Consider the following 20,343-nt stretch of genomic DNA (forward strand, 5'->3'; position numbering starts at 1 on the left):
TTCTTGAAAGGTGGTGTGAACATCTATAAATGAATAAATATTACTGCTTTAAAAGACCTACAGTGTAATCCTACACATATCTACTCAGAATTAGGACACAGTTTAACATGGTGCTTAGTCCAGAGTAAGCATACATGGCCTTGCAGCCTTTTGCAGCTATGAAAATGGTGGGAAAATGCATTGAAACGCATAGGATGAACAAATGATTAATGGGATTAACAGCTTGCAAGCAAATTAGAATGAATACTCAATAAAGACTGGGCATAGTTTAACCTCCACTATAGGGATGGGGAGGGGGGGATTTAATTTGATCACATTTAAAGCTGAATTTATCACATTTGCACTTTCTGAAACAATATGAGAGCAGAAACACAGCTATCCTTCAAAAATTAATACTTATCTGAATTTTGCAGTGCAGTTCTTCAGTGAATGCTTTAAAAATGCATATATATTGTTGGGCATCTATGGGTTGGGGAACATCAAATGGCCCAGTTTCCATGGCCTGAATCTCCCTCTTGCTGTGGGAAAACCCCCAACAAACCCAGGACATGGGCTCCTGCTGGGAGGATGGGCGGGATATAAATCAAATAATAAATAAATAAATAAAATCTTGGCTTCTTATACTTTATTTGGGACAGGCAGTTACATCACTCCATGCTTCCCCAGGCCTCCCTTCACAGTCCTTGGGGGGCGGGATGCTCTTAGGCCTCCTCAAGGTCTCAGGCAGTCCCTTTTCCTTCTGAGGCTAAAGATCCTCCCAGCTTCAATCAGGCTTTCTCTTATATGGGGTTCTGAAGGCCTCCTACCAACAGCGGGGCTTCTCCCTAGCTATTCCTCGTTTGGCTTGTCTTCCAGACCTTCCTGCTCAGCTAGTTCAGTTGACCAGGCTCCTGATCCTGTATCCACACAGGACTGAAAGCACGGGGGCAGTAGGACAGTCCCTGGTGGTCCTTCACACATATTATGAAGTGAATATACTAGTGAAAATAATATACAAAAATGCATTATATTATGAGAAAATTAGTCAAAACTAACATGCTGAAGAATTTTTGAGGATTTTTTTGGGGGGGGAATCTCAAATTGCTGCAGAGATGTGGAGAATTGAATTTAAGACTGAGGAACTGAGAGAACAAAATTGACAGATTCTTCATCCCTACCTCCACGTAAGCTTCCTGCAAGCAAATCAGGATAAATGCTCAAAACCAGGTCACCCAGAGGAGCCTAGAGCGAGCAAGCTTTTGCACATGTAGCCTCTTCCTTCTGTCCTCCTGTCAAAATACAAGAAGGGTCAGGAGAGAATTGGGTCTAACACTTTTTCTCCTTCCTCCTTCTAAACTAATCCTCCATGCAAACCATTAAACAATAGTCACTGAAAGGAATCATTCTGTTGTGACAAATGTGTCTGCTTCCTGCTCTGCTCAGTCTTTTCTGTTCCTGTTTATTTGTGTGTAACAAAGTGGGATAGTGCTTCCTTCAGAAGACTGACTTGGGATACCTTCCCACACTCAACAGTTTTTTAAATCCAAGAAGAGCATAGTGGGGGAGGGAGCTTGCCAGAGGTGAAAAAGCTTTCATTCCAGGTGTGTTGTAGTGTGCCAATATCTGTTTCTAAATCATGTGCAATTATAAGTATTATGTACACAAAATTCTAGGCTTCTGTAGTCACAAGCCTCAAGTCAATATGAAGTTTATGTATGAAGATTATGGACAGAATGGAAATGAAATAGTAGTAGTAGTAGTAGCAGCAGCAGCAGCAGCAGCAGCAGCAGTAGTAATGCATTTTTGTCCATTTCAGTGGTATTCTACGAGATCAGTGTATACACAGGTTCAAACCCTGATGCAGCAACAAATTCCAATGTGTACATCACCCTCTTTGGAAACAGAGGAGATTCTGGAAAACGAAAACTTCATAGATCAAGGACTAATAAAGTTAAATTTCAGCATGGTCAGGTAAAGAAAAGTATGCAGCATCTTGACAGGAATTAAAAAGCGTTTTTTAAAAATACACCCAGGTTACTTAAAATTACATAATTATGCTTGAGCAGTGCATTATATTTTCAGGAGATGTTTATTGTGTAATGATTATCTACTCCGTATATTAATGTATATACATTTCAAATATAGAAATACAATGCTCGGTATTTCTTTTCCATGATTAAAACTGAAGGTTTTTTCCATGATTAAAACTGTATTACCTACAGTGCTCAGTACTAAGTCATGTACATTCCTACCTTCATATTGCTTTCAGCACAATTTGAATGTGTAGGTGCATAGTTAGTATAGACAAGGAAATATCCTCAGAACTACTCCTGCATGTCCAGCATTGCTTTGGAGTTGTGAATCTCAAGCATCAGCCCTCAAGGCAAGCCACCTAAAAACTCAGTGGAATTCCAAACTAGTTTGAGATATGGAACAGGTATTTAGTGTTCATGGGGGGGGGGATCATTTGGTAGGATCCAGGACCAGCTGACACATTAGGCAGTGCCATGCCACCACTATCCCAACAGTGGCTTGCTGCTGCATACCTGGATAGTGTGGGAGCGGGGAAGGGCAGGAGCATCCACATCAGTGGAGTAAATCCAGAGTTCCCACTGGTGCACCCATGCAGCCCCAACCTCACAGCTGCCCTGCACCACCCCATACTTTCCTTGTAAGTGGCAGCAAGGTCACTATCTAGAGAGCAGCAGTGTGGCACTGCCCCACTTCACTGGCTACTTTTGGTAGGATCCTGAGCACTGACATTTGCATGGCTCCATGAAGATCAGCTGAGAAGGTGGGTTGTTGCCCCCTCTCTGCATAGCAAATGGTGATCTGGTGACTGGAATGAGATGATTTGCACTCATATTAGGCACCCTAGCACTGTGACTACTTTTTTTAAAAAAAATCAGAAAAAAATTGCTGAGGGTCATGGTCAGGACCACAAACTGGGAGTTAGCTGCCCCTGACCTGGAGTTTTGAGTGTCTGTTTCTGAAAGTGGGTGCCCAGGATACTACCTAACAGTCTGCCTTCTTCAGCTAACTGTGGCGGTCTTGACAGTGATGTTGGAGTCTTCCAGGCTTGTGGTATCAGTTGACTTTGGCATTCACATTGAGACTGTTGTTGGGAGTGGTCTAAGGTTTCATTACCTCAATGGCAGCCATTGGTCTGTTTCAAGTGTTTCTTGACCCACTCATTCAGAGGAGTACATCTTGATCTTCTTTTCTTTTTGTGCTGGGTGTGATGGCAGTCTGAGTATAGCAGAGCTTTGGTAGTTCCACCATCATTGACATACCATTACCTGGTAGAGTTTGGGCTTTCTGGACCTCTGGACCTTTGCAGGAGTGGAGGACTGATAGATCCCAATGATTTTCTTGATTTTCATGTCACCTCAACCGACTATTTTGTCAAAGCCTGGTTGACTTATGAAATGGAAAAATGGCCTGGGTGGGTATGGTAACTTACAAGCACTATTGGCACAAAACTCAGGATGAGTCTAGCTACGAACAGTGGGGAGCCCATTTTAGGGCTTATTCTGTGGTAGTGATGGTGGGGACAAAATTGCAAGGGATGAAGCAATGGAATATTCTAACCCAGGGCAAGGGGAGCTCTTGCTTGCTTTACCATAGCAGAAAAGAATATTCCAAGGAAATGAACCATTAAGAAAAAAAGGGTGTATTTATTTTTAGCCAGAAAGCTCTAAAAGCAGCTGCATACTATATTTAAGACTTAGGATGGTGAAAGTGTATTTATTTATTAAATTTCTATCCTGACCTTTCTCCCAAAGCAGCTGAGGGCAGCAAACATGTCAATAATAAAATGGTGCAATTAAAACTTCTAAAAACAGTTGTGTAAAACCCATGTTTATTTTTTTACAGAATCACAACATATTATTAAAATATCCATGAAATGTAAAGCATTTATTTAAATGCAGCTGTTTTTAATATACATATAATTTTTTAAGATTTTTTTCCCCATAATGGAACCCAAGGCAGCATCTGTGTAGTTCCTAGGCAGTCTCCCATCCAGAAACTAACCAGACCAAGACCTGCTTCATTTCAGCAAGGTGGCAACTTCATGTGCCTTCTGACCATACATTTTGATTTTTAAAATAGTATATTCATTAATAAATCTATTTTGTTTTCTCTCTTTTGTGGGTCCACGTCCAGCCATCTATCCTTCAGATTGTATTGGTTCCCTCCAATTTGTGATTCTTATTTTTGTGTTTCTGCAGACTGATGTGTTCACCATGACGGCTGTATCACTTGGAGTTCTGAATAAAATTCTCATTAGCCATGATGGAACTGGTCCAGGTACAGCTAATTTCCTATTGACCACTTGCCTTCACAATCTGTTTAAAAGTGAACATCCATTTCTTCTGTGTAATTCCATAGTCTAACATCAGACAAGATTTTTTTGCTGTACAGAGAATGGAGTTTATCCATCTCATGTAATATATATTATCATTTTGTGGAAGAACTTCAAACACTGGTGAGTCTGCTCATAAGCTATCTCTTTATCTCCTCCTACATTACTGTTTTTTGTTTAATGGCTTATTCACAATTTATGGAGAAAGATGTTTGGTGCTTGTCAGTCACATGCTTCCTGATAAACATAGTAATGGTAGAAGTGTTGGAAGTGGGGCAAGAGCAACTCCTGTTTTGGGTTCTTTTGTTTGTGTTCCAAAGGGAAGATACCGTTAGGGTCCTCCAGATGGCTATGCTTGCCTACCTTTACCTGTGCTGTGCTCTTACTAACTTCCTTCCTTGTAAACTGATATGCTCAGGGAAGCTTATATGCCCCTCCTCCTTCTGCCCTTTGTTTTTCTCTTCTTCGACTGTCTGAAAGAGAGGAGACATCTTTGTCTTTGTGGAGTGCCACAGGGCTCCATCCTCTCCCCCATGCTGTTCAACATCTATATAAAGCCGCTGGGGGCTATCATCAGGAGATTTGGGCTGCAGTGTCACCAATATGCGGATGACACTCAGCTCTATCTCTCGTTTAAGTCCTCACCAGAGTTGGCTGTGGACACCATGTCCAAGTGCCTGGAATCAGTAAGTGGATGGATGGAGAGGAATAGGCTGAGGCTGAATCCCAATAAGACCGAGGTGTTGCTTGTGGGAGATAAGAGGAGGTTGGGAGATATAGACCTGGTGCTTAATGGGGTGAGGTTACCCCTGAAGGAACAGGTCCGCAGCCTTGGGGTCATTCTTGACTCCCAGCTGTCCATGGAGGCTCAGGTTTCAGCAGTGAGCCGGGCAGCTTGGTATCAATTACATCTGATACGGAGACTGCGACCCTACCTTCCTGTCCATCTACTCCCACGGGTAATACATGCCCTGGTCTCCTCTCGCTTAGACTACTGTAATGCGCTCTACGTGGGGCTACCCTTGAAAACGGTCTGGAAATTACAGCTGGTACAGAATGTGGTGGCACGCTTGATTAAGAACAGCCGTCGCCGTGACCATATTACTCCGGTGTTAGTAGATCTACACTGGCTACCAGTTGTTTACCGAGCCCAATTCAAGGTGTTGGTGTTGACCTTTAATGCCCTATACGGTTTTGGCCCAGCTTATGTGAAGGAGCGCCTCCAGCATCATCAGTTATGCCGCCTGATGAGATCAGCCACACAAGACCTCCTCTCGGTCCCACCAGTTAAATCTGCTAGACTGGTGCAGACCAGAGAGAGAGCATTCTCAATTGTGGCTCCCACCCTCTGGAATTCCCTGCCTCCTGACCTTCGCCATGCCCCCTCCATGATGGGGTTCCGCCGGGCCTTGAAGACCTGGCTGTTCAGGCAGGCCTACAGGATCTCTGAAGTGGATTAATTTTTATGCTGTTATTAACTGGAAGGGGTTTTTTAGACTATTCATTGATTGTGGTTCTTCTATATTGTATTTTATTGTACAATGTACATCGCCTAGAGTGGTCGTTAACTCGGCCAGATAGGCGACTCATAAATAAAATTTTATTATTATTATTATTATTCTCTCTCCTGAGCCATGAGGGCAATACCCATGTCTGGGCATTGTGCCTCCAACTTAGTTAGAACTAGGTATGCCTTTCCTATCTACTCTGTATTTCTATAAATAAAGTAGCTTTTCTTATTTTACCAAGTCTTAAGTCTCAGTGATCCTAATGCAGGATAAAAGCCTGCTACTTAGGTAAATGACACACCGGCACACACGCATCTCAGACCATTGACAATCTCTGCTCATTTATACAAATTTCCATAACAAGAAGGAGAAGTCTACTTCCCTCCAAACATGAGGACATGTGGTGGGTAGGGATGCACCAGGAAACTATGATTGGCTGTTGCCTACATGCATACAACAACAGATTCTTTCTTGAAATATTACAGGTTTGTATGCAGTAGACAAGCACATCTGCCACATAAAATGTGAACCAGACCTAATTCTTTACTATATAGAACAAACATTTAATATAATGTATTCCCTATAAAATAAGGTTCATGCTGATGAATGAAATAACAATCCTAGTCGTGTCTACTAAGAAGTAAGCCCTACTGTGTTCAGGGGGGCTTAATCCCAAATAAGTGTGTATACCAGGGTTGCAGCTTTAGAACATCAAAACAGGGAAATGCTTAGCCTCTAAACTAGCTTTCAAAAACCCAACAAATAAGTTGTTAAAAGATGATGAAATTGTGTGGGCGTGGTGGAGGAGTTATGTTGTTTATCAGCTTGGATGTCACAGTAATGTAACTAGACTGAATACAAAAATGTAGTTTTGTTGTTGAGAAAAGTTGCTATCCCTGCAACAAATGCACTCCTTAGTGCAAAGATATCTGGATCAAAGAAATGTCCGGTAAGAATTTATTATATTATTAAAAACAATAATTTGAGAAGACTCTAAAAACATGTTGAATGAAAGATGTTGACCTAACCCTCCTTGAGTTTCTGTTGTACAATACAAATTTGTCTCCTCAAAGGCTAAGGATTTCATCCTTAATCCATATGCAATGGGGACTCTAAAACAGAGATCAAAAGAATATGGAGTGTTAGTTCTTCTTCACATATTGTGTTAAAACTGTCTCAAACAATATATCTTACCTTAGACATCACAGCTTCTTACTTTTGAGGAACATAAGGTGTTGAGAGTATTAATTACTGGTTTTGCTAAAGGAACTGTGTTAACCTCTTTGCCCTGATTAACTAAGTTTGATGTGATTATATTATTTTTTTTCAATCAAAGCATAAAGTTTTTCTTCTTCTAAAGATGCAGTACACTTTTTGTCATTGAATCATAGGCAGTGGTTGGTTCCTTGAACAGATTGTCATCAGATTTCAAGAGGGAGAGGAAGGTAGAGAAGAAGAAGCTGTGTTTCCCTGTAATAGGTATGCAGTTAATTAATGTCAGGGTTTTTAAAAAATTATGTCCTCCCTTTATTGGAAGTTTTTAGATGTTCTTCAGATAAAAGATCAATCATGACGGGTAAAATTCCCTGAGTAATAACTTTCCCACTGTCTAGGAGTGGCCAGCACAGTGCATGGGGCAAAGTAACCCCAAGGTCACCATTCTGCTAGGCAGCAGTGAGGGAGGGCAGCTCCATGCCCCCCCATCACACCAGCCATTCTTGCCACTATCAGACCACTGCTGATCATCCCCTGCAATGTGCTGCTGCAAGATAGAGTTGGATGTATTCTGGTTTCATTCTCTGTTCACATGGGGTGATGGTGAGGCATCCCTAGCTCGGTGGATGCCCTGCATGAACTGAGTGAGTGACCTCGTTAAAGGGTTGATGTGCAAGAGGTTGTCATCAGAGTGTTAGGAAATATAATGGAGTTATGTAGAATGCAACCTCAGCCAGAACGGGTTGAAGTACATCTTCCTGGATAGATGCATCACTCACCCACAGTTTCTCTGTCTTGCCCTGATTCAGTTTATTGATTCTTAGCCAGTTCTTGCTGCTTCACCTAAGAAATATAGTTGGATGTCATCTACATATTATGCCATATCATTCCAAATCTCCCACATGACCTCCTTAGGATTTGGCTCTAAAATGACATCGGTCACCTTGATGGATAATCTGTTGTGCAAAGGGCAGTAGAAGTGTGCGCTCCTGGACCTTTCAATGCCCTTTGATATAAATGAGCATGCTATACTTCTGGACAGGCTGCCAGGTTGCAGATCAGGGGCATTGTCTCTCAGTGGTTCTGCTTGCTAATGCTGAGATTAGAAGATTACTGCTTGGCCTTGTGACAACTATGCTGCAGGGTTTCATCTTATCATCCATGCAACATGTCTACATGCTTCTTCTGGGCAAAGTAATCTGGGCATTTGGACTATGCTTTCCACCAGTATGCTGACACACAGCTCTATCTCTCCTTTTCATATGACTCAGGTGAGGCATTGGAATCATCATAATAAATAATATCAAATCGTAGTAGACTCAGTGGAGACTAGTCCTTTGGGGCAAAGCGGGTCATTGTCCTACCAAGGGGAATTGCAAGCAAAAAAACACAGTCTTTCCTGTCTTCCATACACTCATTATCATTCCATTTGAACTTGGAGAGAGATTTCTGTCAGTTCCCCATTGTCTGGCCTATCAGCTGTCTGCACTGCTCAGCCAGTCCCTCTCCAAAGCTATTGCTATGGCCAGTTGGTCTCCCTCATCTGTCTTTAGATATAAAAAAGTTAAAAATAGTGTTTTACTAAGCCCTAGGAGTTTCCCAGGTTCCCACCCCCTCCTGCTGTCATGAGGGAAATCCAGGCAACTTTCCTCTTTCAACAAGCCTTTTAAGTTGAGACCTATCCCAGTCTGCATCTGTGTTGGAATTGCTTTTTAATATGTTTTTTTTTAAACTTTTTTTTAAACAATATATTTTTAACCATTTTTAAAACTGTCTTTAAAGCTTTTTAAAAATGTTTTAAAAGTTGCTTTGTTTTAATGTATTTTAAGGTCTGTTTTTTGATGTTTTAAAGTGTTTTTAATGCTTTTGTTTGCCGTCCTGGGCTGCTGCTGGGAGGAAGGGCGGGATATAAATCAAATAATAAATAAAAAAATTAAAATAAAGACACAGGAATTAGATACAGCCATAGCCTACACATGCAGTCATAGTACAACATTAGTAGGTCTGCCTCAGGGTAGACCTGGTAGACTTATCTGCACAATACATATGTGTTCTGAGCATGCTCTGAGTTGTTTTCTTAAATGTCACACACACCTCATCAAGGAGTGTTTCCTACTTTGAGGAGCTTTTCTGTTTTATTTCTTATTTCTTTTGTGACCTTGCTAGAGAGAGGAAGACAGTGCACATGCAAGCAATATTTTGTTTTTTTTTTGTTTTACTTTATTTATTATTTGATTTATATCCTGCCCTTCCTCCCAGTAGGAGCCCAGGGAGGCAAAAAAAGCACTGAAACACTTTAAAACATCATAAAAACAGACAAAACATCTTTAAAAACATTAATAAAAGCTTTAAAATATCTTTTTAAAAAGAAAATGTTTAAAAACATCTTTTTTTAAAAAAAAAAAAAGGTTGAAAAACGTATTAAAAAGCAATTCCAACAAAGATGCAGACTGGGATAAAGTCTCAACTTAAAAGGCTTCTTGAAAGAGGAAGGGCTTCAGTAGGCACCGAAAAGATAACAGAGATGGTGCCTGCCTAATATTTAAGGGGAGGGAATTCCAAAGGTGACACTACACTAATGGTCCGTTTCCTATGTTGTGCAGAATTGACCTCCTGATAAGAGCGCAGTGATCGACTGGGTATATAAGAGATAAGACGGTCTTTCAAATATCCTGGTCCCAAGCTGTATAGGGCTTTGTACAACAAAACTAGAACCTTGAACTTAGCCTGGTAACTAATAGGTAGCCAGTGCAATTCTTTCAGCAGTGGGGTGACATGTTGGCAATACCCTGCCTGCATTTTGCACCAGCTGCAGCCTCCGGACCAACCTCAAGGGTAGCCCCACATAGAGTGCATTACAGTAATCCAGCCTCGAGATTACCGGTGCATGGACAACAGTGGTCAGGCTATTCTGGTCCAGAAACGGCCGCAGCTATCTTACCAGCCAAAGTTGGTAAAAGGCACTCCAACCACTGATGTCACCTGGGCCTCTAGCAAGAAAGATGGATCTAGGAGCACCCCTAGACTACGGACCTGCTCTTTCAGAGGGAGTACGACCCCATTCAAAGCAGGCAACTGACCAATTATCTGAACTTGGGAACCACCAACCCACAGTCTGCTAGGATTCAGACTCAGTTTATTGGTCCTCATCCAGCCCACCACTGAGTTCAGGCAGCCATCCAGGGCTTGCATGGCCTCTCTTGATTCAGATGTTACAGAGAAATAGAGTTGGGTATTGTCAGCGTACTGCTGACAGCTCACCCCAAATCTCCTGACGACTGCTCCAAGGGCTTCATATAGATGTTAAACAGCATGGGGGACAAGATGGCCTGCTGCACCCCACAGCACAACTGCCAGGGGCCCGAAAGACAATCACCCAATGCTATTATCTGAAAATGACATTGGAGATTGGATCGGAACCACTGTAAAACAGTGCCTCCAGTACCTGTCTCACCACGTTGGCTCAGAAGGATGCCATGGTCAATGGTATCAAAAGCCACTGAGAGGTCAAGTAAGAGTAACAGAGTTGCACTCCTCCTGTCCTTCTCCCGATAAAGGTCATCCATCAGGGCGACCAAGGCCGATTCAGTCCCATAACCAGGCCTGAACCCAGACTGGAATGGGTCAAGATAATCTGTTTCATTCAAGAGTACTTGCAATTGTTTTTAAATTATTTTTAAAAATGTGTTTTTAAATTTGTGTATTTGTATATATTTTTTAATGTTTTTAATTGTTGTAAACCGCCCAGAGAGCTTCGGCTATGGGGCGGTATACAAATGTAATAAATAATAATAATAATTGCTGTACCACAACCCTCTCAATCACCTTCCATAAGAAGGGTTTTTTTGCAACCGGTCAGTAATTGTCGCAAATCAATGGGTCCAGGGTGGGCTTTTTCAGGAGCGGTCAGATCACCACCTCTTTCAAGGTGGCTGGAACTACTCCCTCCCACAATGATGAATTGACCAATGATGTGTTGATGGTGGACATAGTGTTAGTTTCTCTCTATAATAAATATATATTTTTTAACGTAATCATTTATTGTTGTGAATGGGAGATTGGGTAGAGAAATTATGGCTGATTTATGTATGTGTTGCAACACATTAACCATTCCCATGGAATAACTCTTAATTTGCACCAGCAGCAGCTCGGTGGGGCAGAGCAGGTTGATCTGAGCCATGTGTAATTCCAGAGTATTTTTCAAAGTATTTCCAATATTTTATTCTTTCAATTTAGAGAAAGAAGTGTTTTTGGATAGTGAGAAGTTAAACTTATTTTTGCGGGAGGAAAAACTGCATGCAACTAGAAGCAAGTGTTTCTCACATTTTAAAAGTTTGTGTGTGTTTAGTTTTTTGGCAATGGGTATGTAGGTGTAAACAATGCATAAATTCAAAAACCTAGGTCTTTTTGTATGGCCTAATTTCTCAATAAGAGGTATGGAGTCATGGTTTTTGTTAAGGTTTGCAGCCCTAAGGTCTATCAGGAGGATGGATGGAATATTAAATAATTAAAGGATTGGTAGCCAATGCAGTTATGCCAGAATTGGTGTTGTGCTCAGACCACCTTGCCTCACTCAGTAATGCTGAATTCTGCAACAGCTGCAGTTTTCTGAACCATATTCAAAGGCAGCCCTCCCCCCCCCCGGTGTAATGCATTGCAGTAATCTAATCTAGAGGTTACCTGAGCAGAGATGTAGCGCTTACCTTAAAGCCCTAAACATAGAAATTGATGTGTTTTAATATTTTTGATCTGTTGCTGTTTTAATGGTTTTAAAATGTTTTTCATTGATTTTAATTGTTTTGTTGCTAATTTTAATGTTTTTGGTAAACCACTTAGAGGCGTGGGTTTTTTTACAATCAAGCGGTGCATAATTTTTGTTAAATAAAATAAAAATTTAAAAAATGGCTTGGGTCTCAGGAACTCAAAGAACCACCTTCTCCCACATGCCTGCCCTAACATTAAAATATTTGTCAGAAATGCTTCTTTGAACCTTCTTAAGGGAGGCAGGTGGTAACTGAAGAGAGGGCCTTTTCCATTGTGGCACCCTGAATGCCCTTCTGAGAGAGACTCCCCTGCAGGCTTCTAGCGTGTCTTCTAATCTGTTGACTTTTATTGCTGCTGCTAGGGTTTTTTATTGTTTTACTATGATTTCCTTCTTTTTATTGGATATTGGTTTTATAATTGCTATGAGCTGCACTGGGAGGTTGGTTTTTTTATAAAAAAAAAAGCTGAAGAGTGGCAATAAATAAATCCACACAGTTTATTTATTTCAAGAAATAAATCCACAAACTTTGTCTATATTAAGAAGAGCCACCCTTGTTTATCTCTGCCGAGACAATATATAACTTGACAAGTGATACTTAAAAACTTTGCTAAAAGGAGAAAAAATAATGTAGGGCTTCGATTTAGTAAGACTAATTACTAACTGCCTTCACTGTAATTACTCTCTCTTTTTTTACAATGGAAGATGGCTAGATGAGTACCAAGATGATGGGAAAATGGAGAGAGAGCTAATTGCCAGAAGTAAGTACTGAAAATAAAAATTATTTGTACTATAATTATGTCCTAGGTACCAAATTGCTAATTAAACTTAAGACTATAGATTCTTATTGTGAATGAGAATATGATTGTTTTTGTTTTTATTTTAGAAAATAGTAATGCACCAATGGCGTATACTAGAGGTAAGTTACACTTTGTATTCTCTTCTTATAAGAAACACTCTTTGTTGTTTGCATTCAAACACCATTCTGGGCTTAAATAGACAAATAGGATAACACAAGTCATTACCTGCATTCATACATAATGAAAAACCATGGTTTAGTGCTATGACTAGATGAGCCTGAACACGCCCAAGAAAAGCCAGAAACTCACGCACTCTGCCCTCTCCTCTTGTTTTCCCATGAAGCCAGGAGGAGGAGGAGGACTTTGATAGGTATTAGTTTTAATTTTTCCAGAATCTCAACTTAGGGTTGTGTTTGAACTAGGGATCCTGGTTTAAAACACACCTATTTTAACAAACAAGCTTCATAACCCAAGGCTCAGAGTTGGTTTGTTATGAACCTTACTAGAGTTTGCTTTAAAGCAGGATCCCTGCTGAGTCAAAATTCTGTGAAAGAGAAAATAACCTCAATTGAAGCCCTCCTCCCAGCCACACTTAAATATGAAAGAAGAGCAGGAAACACATGAGCCCATCATTTTGGTTGGGTTTATTTAAGTTTGTCCATGTATCATTAAATCACAGTTTAGTGTTATATATGAATGTAGCCACTGTCTTTTCCAAGTAACCATTTATGGAAAGTGTCTGCTGCTATGGAACTACAGACAAATTGTATGATGATAATCTATAGAAGGGCCATCCCAAGTCATTTAGCTGAGTAATGGAAATATCTCACTAAGCATTTTTTGTTTTCTTCCCATCTTTATTTTTCTGTTCTAATATGGCTCAGGGGTTCCTCTGAGAGTAGATACAAGGGTTGTTTTGTTTATGCCAACATCACTGTCATTTAATAAATCAAGACAGCTCCCCCAGCAAACAAGTGGAAAAAATGAATTGTGAAGTGACAGCAAAAGCATTTTTAGGTCAGAGTTCATCAGGATATACTCAGAGTGTCCAGAAATAATGTAGACTTAAGCTATACAGCTACTATGCACAACTTTTTGCAGATCCCTGTTCTATACTGGGAGTCCATGTATAGCATCTGGTCTGCTGAGCCTCTCCAACTCATCTGTCAAATTTCTGCCTTTCCACCTGCTGTTGCTATTGCCCCAGTGACATTCTTTCCTGCTTGGTCACCAGTTTTGCATGTTGCCCATGCCCTATTTCATCATGCTATGTCATCATAAAATGTTAGGCTGGTTTGTTGATATTACTAGGGATAGAGAAGGGCTTCATTCAGTGCACATTTTTAAGTGAACCAACCTAACTCTTCAACTAGATTTCTGCATCAATTGGAATGTAGTTGTTCTTTGGATTTTGCACTACTCCAGATTTTACAATACAGTTCAAACGATGTGTCAAAATACATTCTTAAAAAAGCTTATTTAAGGATAAGAATTTTTTTTCAAAATGTGTATATTGAGATAAAATAAGTATGTAATTGTGTATTTTGTGATAAAACAACAATTTTCATACAGATAAAAAACTCACAGATTAACACAGAAACAAGATGCAACGGAGTTATGAATGAACACACACCAAACTGAGATGGACAGGAAATAGATTGCTCTGCTCATCCCTCACTATTATGCTGATGAGATATGGCTTCAGTCTTACTTTTTATGCAGCACTATCTGATGGAATGCCTCCTACCATGTGAACCTGCTGGTGCTTTGTGGAGGCCCTGCTTTTTGTTTCCTTGTTGATATTCATAGAGATATGGATGAAGATTGTTAGATCTTTGTCTTCCCTCCCCCTAAAAAAAGAGTAGCAGCATATATCATAAAACACAATTTATTACAATCAGCATCACAGCAGTCTGATGCATAGTTTCTTGGAAGTAAGCTACACTGAACCCAGTGGTCCTGACTGCCTATATTCAACTTGTAAAATACTTTGAGCTTTAACATAATTAGCCAAATGAAATGCAAACTTGATCTTTAAATTAGAAATTTAAAAAAAATTCAAAGAAGTCATTGTTTAAGCTGCTAGCATGAAATAGAAGAAGTATCCCACCTCTTCTTGATTATTTTCCTCATTCACTGACTTCCTCAGTGCTAATCTGTCACAAACCCTCCTTATCACCTCAAGGAGCTTCTGCCAATCACCCTGGTGCTTTGTCAGATCGTGTCATCACTTTTGCTCTGACAAGAATCTCAGAGCTGCACACCCCTGCACTCCTCTTCCACTACATCGCTGATTAAAAATATGACAGAGCATCATCAAAGTATTAGTTGCAACTTGAATAAAAAGCCCTTCCTTCTCCATGTTGTGAAAAAAAGCAGCCTTGTTCAACCCACCAGGTTCTTTATTCACTATGTAGTTTGACTTGTTGGAGCCAAATTTCCTCTTAAAATAGAGATACATTGATGTTTTTGTGAATACTTGGTATGTATATACAGAGAGAGAGAGAGAGACTGGGAGGGTGTGGTACAGAAGTGAGTTTAACCCTTTCCCCTTGTGCTGTTTTTCCAATGAAAATCTCCCCTAAAGCTGCCATTTGCCCTGTTAATAAAACTCTATAGCCATGGCTATGAAAAATAGGGCCCTTGTTGTGGAATTCACTGCTCAAGGAGGTTCAGCAGGCTTACTGTTTACTTTTCTGAAAGCTTGTAAAGTCTTGGCTGTTGTGAGAGGTGTTTGTTAACTTAAATCAAGGGTCACCAACACAGCTTCTGTGAACATTCTTAGTAAATGTCCCCTAAAAAATCCACAATACCTCAAAGACTTCCTGCTCAGTTCCTGTTTGCACTGGCTCAGCCTCTCCTACACTGAATATACCCACATTTCATTGGCTGCCAGAAATAAATCACCATCCTCCTTCCATTCCGAACACAGGAGAAGTGCAAAGATGTGATCTCTGTCAGCAAGTTCAACGATGGCTGATACAGGTGCCTTTTTCCCATTGATGGAGTGGGGCATGCATGGCCATACCATTTTGTGTTCCTCTCCCTTTCTGCTCTTTTAGATCTATCTATCTATCTATCTATCTATCTATCTATCTATCTATCTATCTATCTATCTATCTATCTATCTATCTATCTATCTATCTATCTATCTATCTATCTATATCCTGCCCTTCCTCCTAAAAGGAACCTAGGGTGGCAAGCAAGCGATAAAACACACAGATGTAACAGCCACAACCCTGATATTTATTGCACTTTCTCAAAATTCCAAATGTGTCCAATGGTCGCTGACTTAAATTCTCTGGTGAAAATGCTAAGTGCCCCCAACCCATATTCATGATTTCATTCGCAATCAGTGGGTAGTGAGGGTGGGGACTTATTAACTGCTACCACAAGTAGCAATGGGACTTCTCATCATGATCACCTCCTGGCAACCCCTACCCTCTGCAGAATGCTCTGGAGTGATCCTTTATCTGTGCCAGTGGACATACACACCAGATCCCATACTGATGGAAAGCTTTATGAATAGGGACCAATGAATAGGGTTAGCATGGAAAACTGCATATTGTATGTATGACTCAGCAGGATCCCTTGATGAGGCTAGTATGACTTGTTCCTGTGACCTGCATAACTGTTAGTTTTTTGTTTGTGATACAAAAGTGCTTTATTGCAGGCAGGGGGAGGACAGGACATGTGTACTAAACAATGCGAAGAAGAAAATGTGGTGGTGGAAGGAATAAAAATAGGAATGAAAAAATGGGACAAGAAATAAACACAAAAATGAAGTTGAAAAATGTTGCTGCTTGTTCAGAAATTGGGTTATTTGAAAATGTCACAGAGTCACAAAGCATACAGTGCCACTCTGCTAAACAGCTGCTATATAATCGTGTACATAGCATTGATCCCCACCACCTCATAGGCTCCTGTTGTGTTGTCTTGTGGTTGATATGATCTCACTGAATGCATTGAGTACTTGGCTTCAAAAGTACCATACTTATGTGCAGCCCTGTTGAAATGTATTGTAGTCATAGAAATAGCAACAAAATCATCACAGTTTCTCCTCAGTGTTATAAAATACAATTTTGGTTTGATTGTTTGTTTGTTTACTTTTATTCCATAGGTCAATGGAGAGTGCTGGTTAAGACTGCTCAGGATTCCCCACAGTCAGGGGAGTGTAAACGAACTCTTGTGATTTATGGCTCTAAGGGCAAAAGTGGTGATCTTCTCCTTTCTTCCCAGAACTTGGGAGATACGTGTTTTCAACCAGGAGCAACTGATGAATTCCTTGTAAGTCACAGATGCACAGTACTGCACAGAGTTTACAATGGTATCTTGCTCCAGCCAAAGGATATATTCAGAATCCTGATGTAGCTGTAGCAAATGCCATCCCTATTTACAAAGATGGCTTGATTGTGTGATTTAGTTTTATCCTGCTATATTTTCCCTGTTCTTTTGCAGTCCACAAATAGGAGGCAGTCAATGTGGAATATAGTGCATACCTAAATTCAGAAACAATTAGAATCATAGCAATATTTATTGCAAGATTGTGTCTTCAGCCTTTGAGCCTACAGTAAGGGATAGCTCAGTTCTACACATCTTCAGAAGAAATAAAGAGGCACTAGAACGTGAGCAAATTGCTGATAGCTGGCCTAGTGTCAGCACAAGGCTTTCTCGGGCAGCTGTTGAAGCTCCACAGGACTCAGTGCTGATGCCTGCCCTGGGACCATCTTTGTTTTTATTTTATTTTTCTGGGCTTTGATCAGCACTGGGTAGTTGGATCTGGGAGCCACCATTTTAATTTTCCACAATGTTCCAGAACAATGTGTTGTCAAGGTTACTGTGGGAAATCAAAAGTCACCCTGTGCCTTTTAGACCACTGTCATGAGGGCTCACCCACATAAAAAGGGGCCCATTGAAATAGGTGGGGGCCTACGAAAGGGCATGTTGCTGAGGTTTCTTTCAAATTGGGAGCTGGCCCTGCTGAATACAAACATAGGTAAGGCCTTCCCCAGTCTACATGACTACTAAGGTTTGGTTGGGGCTGTTACTAGCCTCATGGGCTGGAATGCAGTATATTATAAGGCCCTGAGGCACCCAGGTTAGCTTTAGCCAAGGATGGGACAACAGAGTCTCTCCAGATGTTGCTGTACTACAAAACCAACCGCTTCTGACTTTTTGCTAGCTCAGGCTGATGAGAGTTGGACTCCAACAATATATTGAGGGCCATAGGTTCAATTGTTGAATGGGAACATAGGAAGCTGCCTTTTATTGATCCGTCTAGCTCAGTCTTGTCTATACTGACGGGTAGCAGCTCTCTAGCATTTCAGACTGGATTCCTTTCCAGCCCTGCCTGGGGATTGAATCTGGGACCTTCAGGATGCAAAGCAGATGCTCTTCTGTCAAACTATGGCCTGTCCCTAAATATTCATGTATCTCCTTCCTGGTACAGTCTGGCACATTTTTCTTATTCTTGTTGATTGACTGCTTCACCCTTTTTAGAAGAGTCCTTTCTTGCATAGCCTCATATTTGGGGCACTGAAGTAGAAAGTGTAGCCTGGCTTGTTAACTTTTCTGGTAGACTTTCAAACAGTGAAGCAATTTAAGTCCCATATGATCTTTATAAACATACTCAGAGTACAATCTATTACAGCAGAGGTCTGTGGGGGAGAATGCCTCATTTCAATAATAGAGCAATAAGCTGTTGGAAAAGCTAGTTTTTCAGGCACTTTGTAATTGTTTTACCCTCAGTTGACTACAGCATGAATGTGCAATATTCAAGATAGTGGGATCCTGCTGAATCTGGTTTCTAAACTACTCAGGCTACATTTGTCTAACAGTAGTAACAGTGATTACATAGCCTTCTTTACTAAGTGTCCTAAGCACATACAGTATATCCTAGTGAAGTGTAAAATCAGGACTGGCATCAGTACCTGGTAACACTGGGCACCTGCCAGGGCCCATTGCCGATGCCTGCCTTGAGCATTTTGAGCATCTTCCATACAACTAAATCTATGCACCCTTCAAATATTCCACATTTTTCCTAGCTTAGTATTGTTCAGAATCACTGTGGGAAATTGAAAGGGAGTAGACATAGCTGCTCAGGGCTGCTTGGAGCACTGCCAACACAGCCACATAAGTGAACTAGTGCCCACGTACTGATCAGTAGTCTGGCGCCAACAGTCAGCCAGGCTGAGCACTAGCTGAGAGCCCCAGGAGCTTCAAAGGGCCCCTCACTGGTCCAATCTGCTTACATTGCCCTCCCCACCAGACCCTCTGGATGCTTTTCAGCAAAAGGGAATGGTGGGAGTCAAGCTCTGCTCCCATCCATAGTGGCTGCCTGACATTTTGAGTTGGTCAAAATGTAATCCCAGGTCAGACTATACTATGGATGGGTGAGAATTCCACTGAATTTAGCAATGGATTTTTCAATGGTCCATGTATACTCCATCTTTGTGGACCAATTCTGCTTGATCTGAACTTCAACAGCTTTGTCCTGACACCAGATTTTTCCCCTTGAATATTCTCTCAAATATATTCTCTTATCGAACGAATTTACTTATAGCAGAACACAGCAGTACAGTTCTCTCTCCCTCTCTCCCTCTCTCCCTCTCTCCCTCCCTCTGAATAATCCAAGGTCCAAGTGGGGAGGAAACAAGCCTAGCCTATAATATTGGAGAAGGAGGAGGGACACGAAGTTGTTTTCCTTTCAAAATATCAACATTTCCTTTCAAAATCTCAATATTAATACTGATATTTTTGGGAGGAAAAATCAGACTGGTAAAAGCAATGGATAGTGGACAAAGAATGAACTCAGATTGATACTGCCTGTTAGGTTGATGGAATGCTTTCAAAATGGCACTGGCCAACGAATCCCATCCCTAGACTATACACATCTTGGTTGGGTGTGTATGGGCTGGGCAGCATCATACCAAGTGCCCCCCAAAGTCTGGCACTGGCCTTATCACCCCCCAAAAAACTGGAGGTGGCCCTGTTCAGTAGGATAAGACATTATAATCTCTATTTTACAATTTGAGAGGAGAGAAAGGACGTGAATTCAATTCAGTTTGCATTTAAAGCTAAATCTATCAAATTTGCACTTTCTGAAACAATATGAAAACTGAAATGCAGCCATCCTTTGAAATTCACATGGATCCAATTTTTGCGATGCAGTTATTTAACCAAGCAATGTTTATAACAATGCATATATTAGGTAAAAGTATGCATAAAATGAATATATTAGTGAAAATAACATACAAAAATGCACTATATTAGGACACATTGCTTGGAAAAATACAAGCATTAATCAAAACTACATATAAAAATGTATTTATTAGGAGAAAGCCACACTAAAATATTGAAAATATTTCATGAGGATTTTTTTTAAAAAAGTCCAAATTGCTGCAGAACTGTGGAGAACTGAATTGAAGGGCCTGTCCATATGACTGTATAATTTGCAATGTTATAGCTTTGTGTTCTTGTTAATTCACTGTTGTACATATGACATTGCAAGCTAGTACAGATTTTTACGTTCACAAATCCGCATTAGAAATACCACTGAAAAAACAATATGCTTTCCTAAACTGATAATCAATTGCATTAATGTCTGTGCGCTCGGATGCAATGCCGTAGACTTTCCTTCAATAGGTAGTCCATGGGTGTTCCTCTGTCATATGCCAAGCCCCTTGCCTCCATCCCACCCAATAGCACATTCAC

The 20,343-nt window shown here is 40.7% G+C and overlaps 1 protein-coding gene across 1 annotated transcript in view; it reads left to right on the forward strand.

Annotated features, from left to right (window-relative positions):
- Positions 1–20,343, forward strand: part of RP1 (RP1 axonemal microtubule associated) — a 296,219-nt gene that overhangs the window by 146,045 nt on the left and 129,831 nt on the right. Inside the window, exons 25-30 of the mRNA XM_061598841.1 lie at positions 1,796–1,950; positions 4,212–4,290; positions 7,245–7,332; positions 12,536–12,591; positions 12,717–12,749; positions 16,751–16,917. Coding sequence (XP_061454825.1) covers positions 1,796–1,950; positions 4,212–4,290; positions 7,245–7,332; positions 12,536–12,591; positions 12,717–12,749; positions 16,751–16,917 — 578 coding nt within the window. The remainder of the gene's footprint in view (positions 1–1,795; positions 1,951–4,211; positions 4,291–7,244; positions 7,333–12,535; positions 12,592–12,716; positions 12,750–16,750; positions 16,918–20,343) is intronic.

The sequence above is a fragment of the Rhineura floridana genome, chromosome 1 (genome assembly GCF_030035675.1).
Source record: "Rhineura floridana isolate rRhiFlo1 chromosome 1, rRhiFlo1.hap2, whole genome shotgun sequence".
Classification (NCBI taxonomy): domain Eukaryota; kingdom Metazoa; phylum Chordata; class Lepidosauria; order Squamata; family Rhineuridae; genus Rhineura; species Rhineura floridana.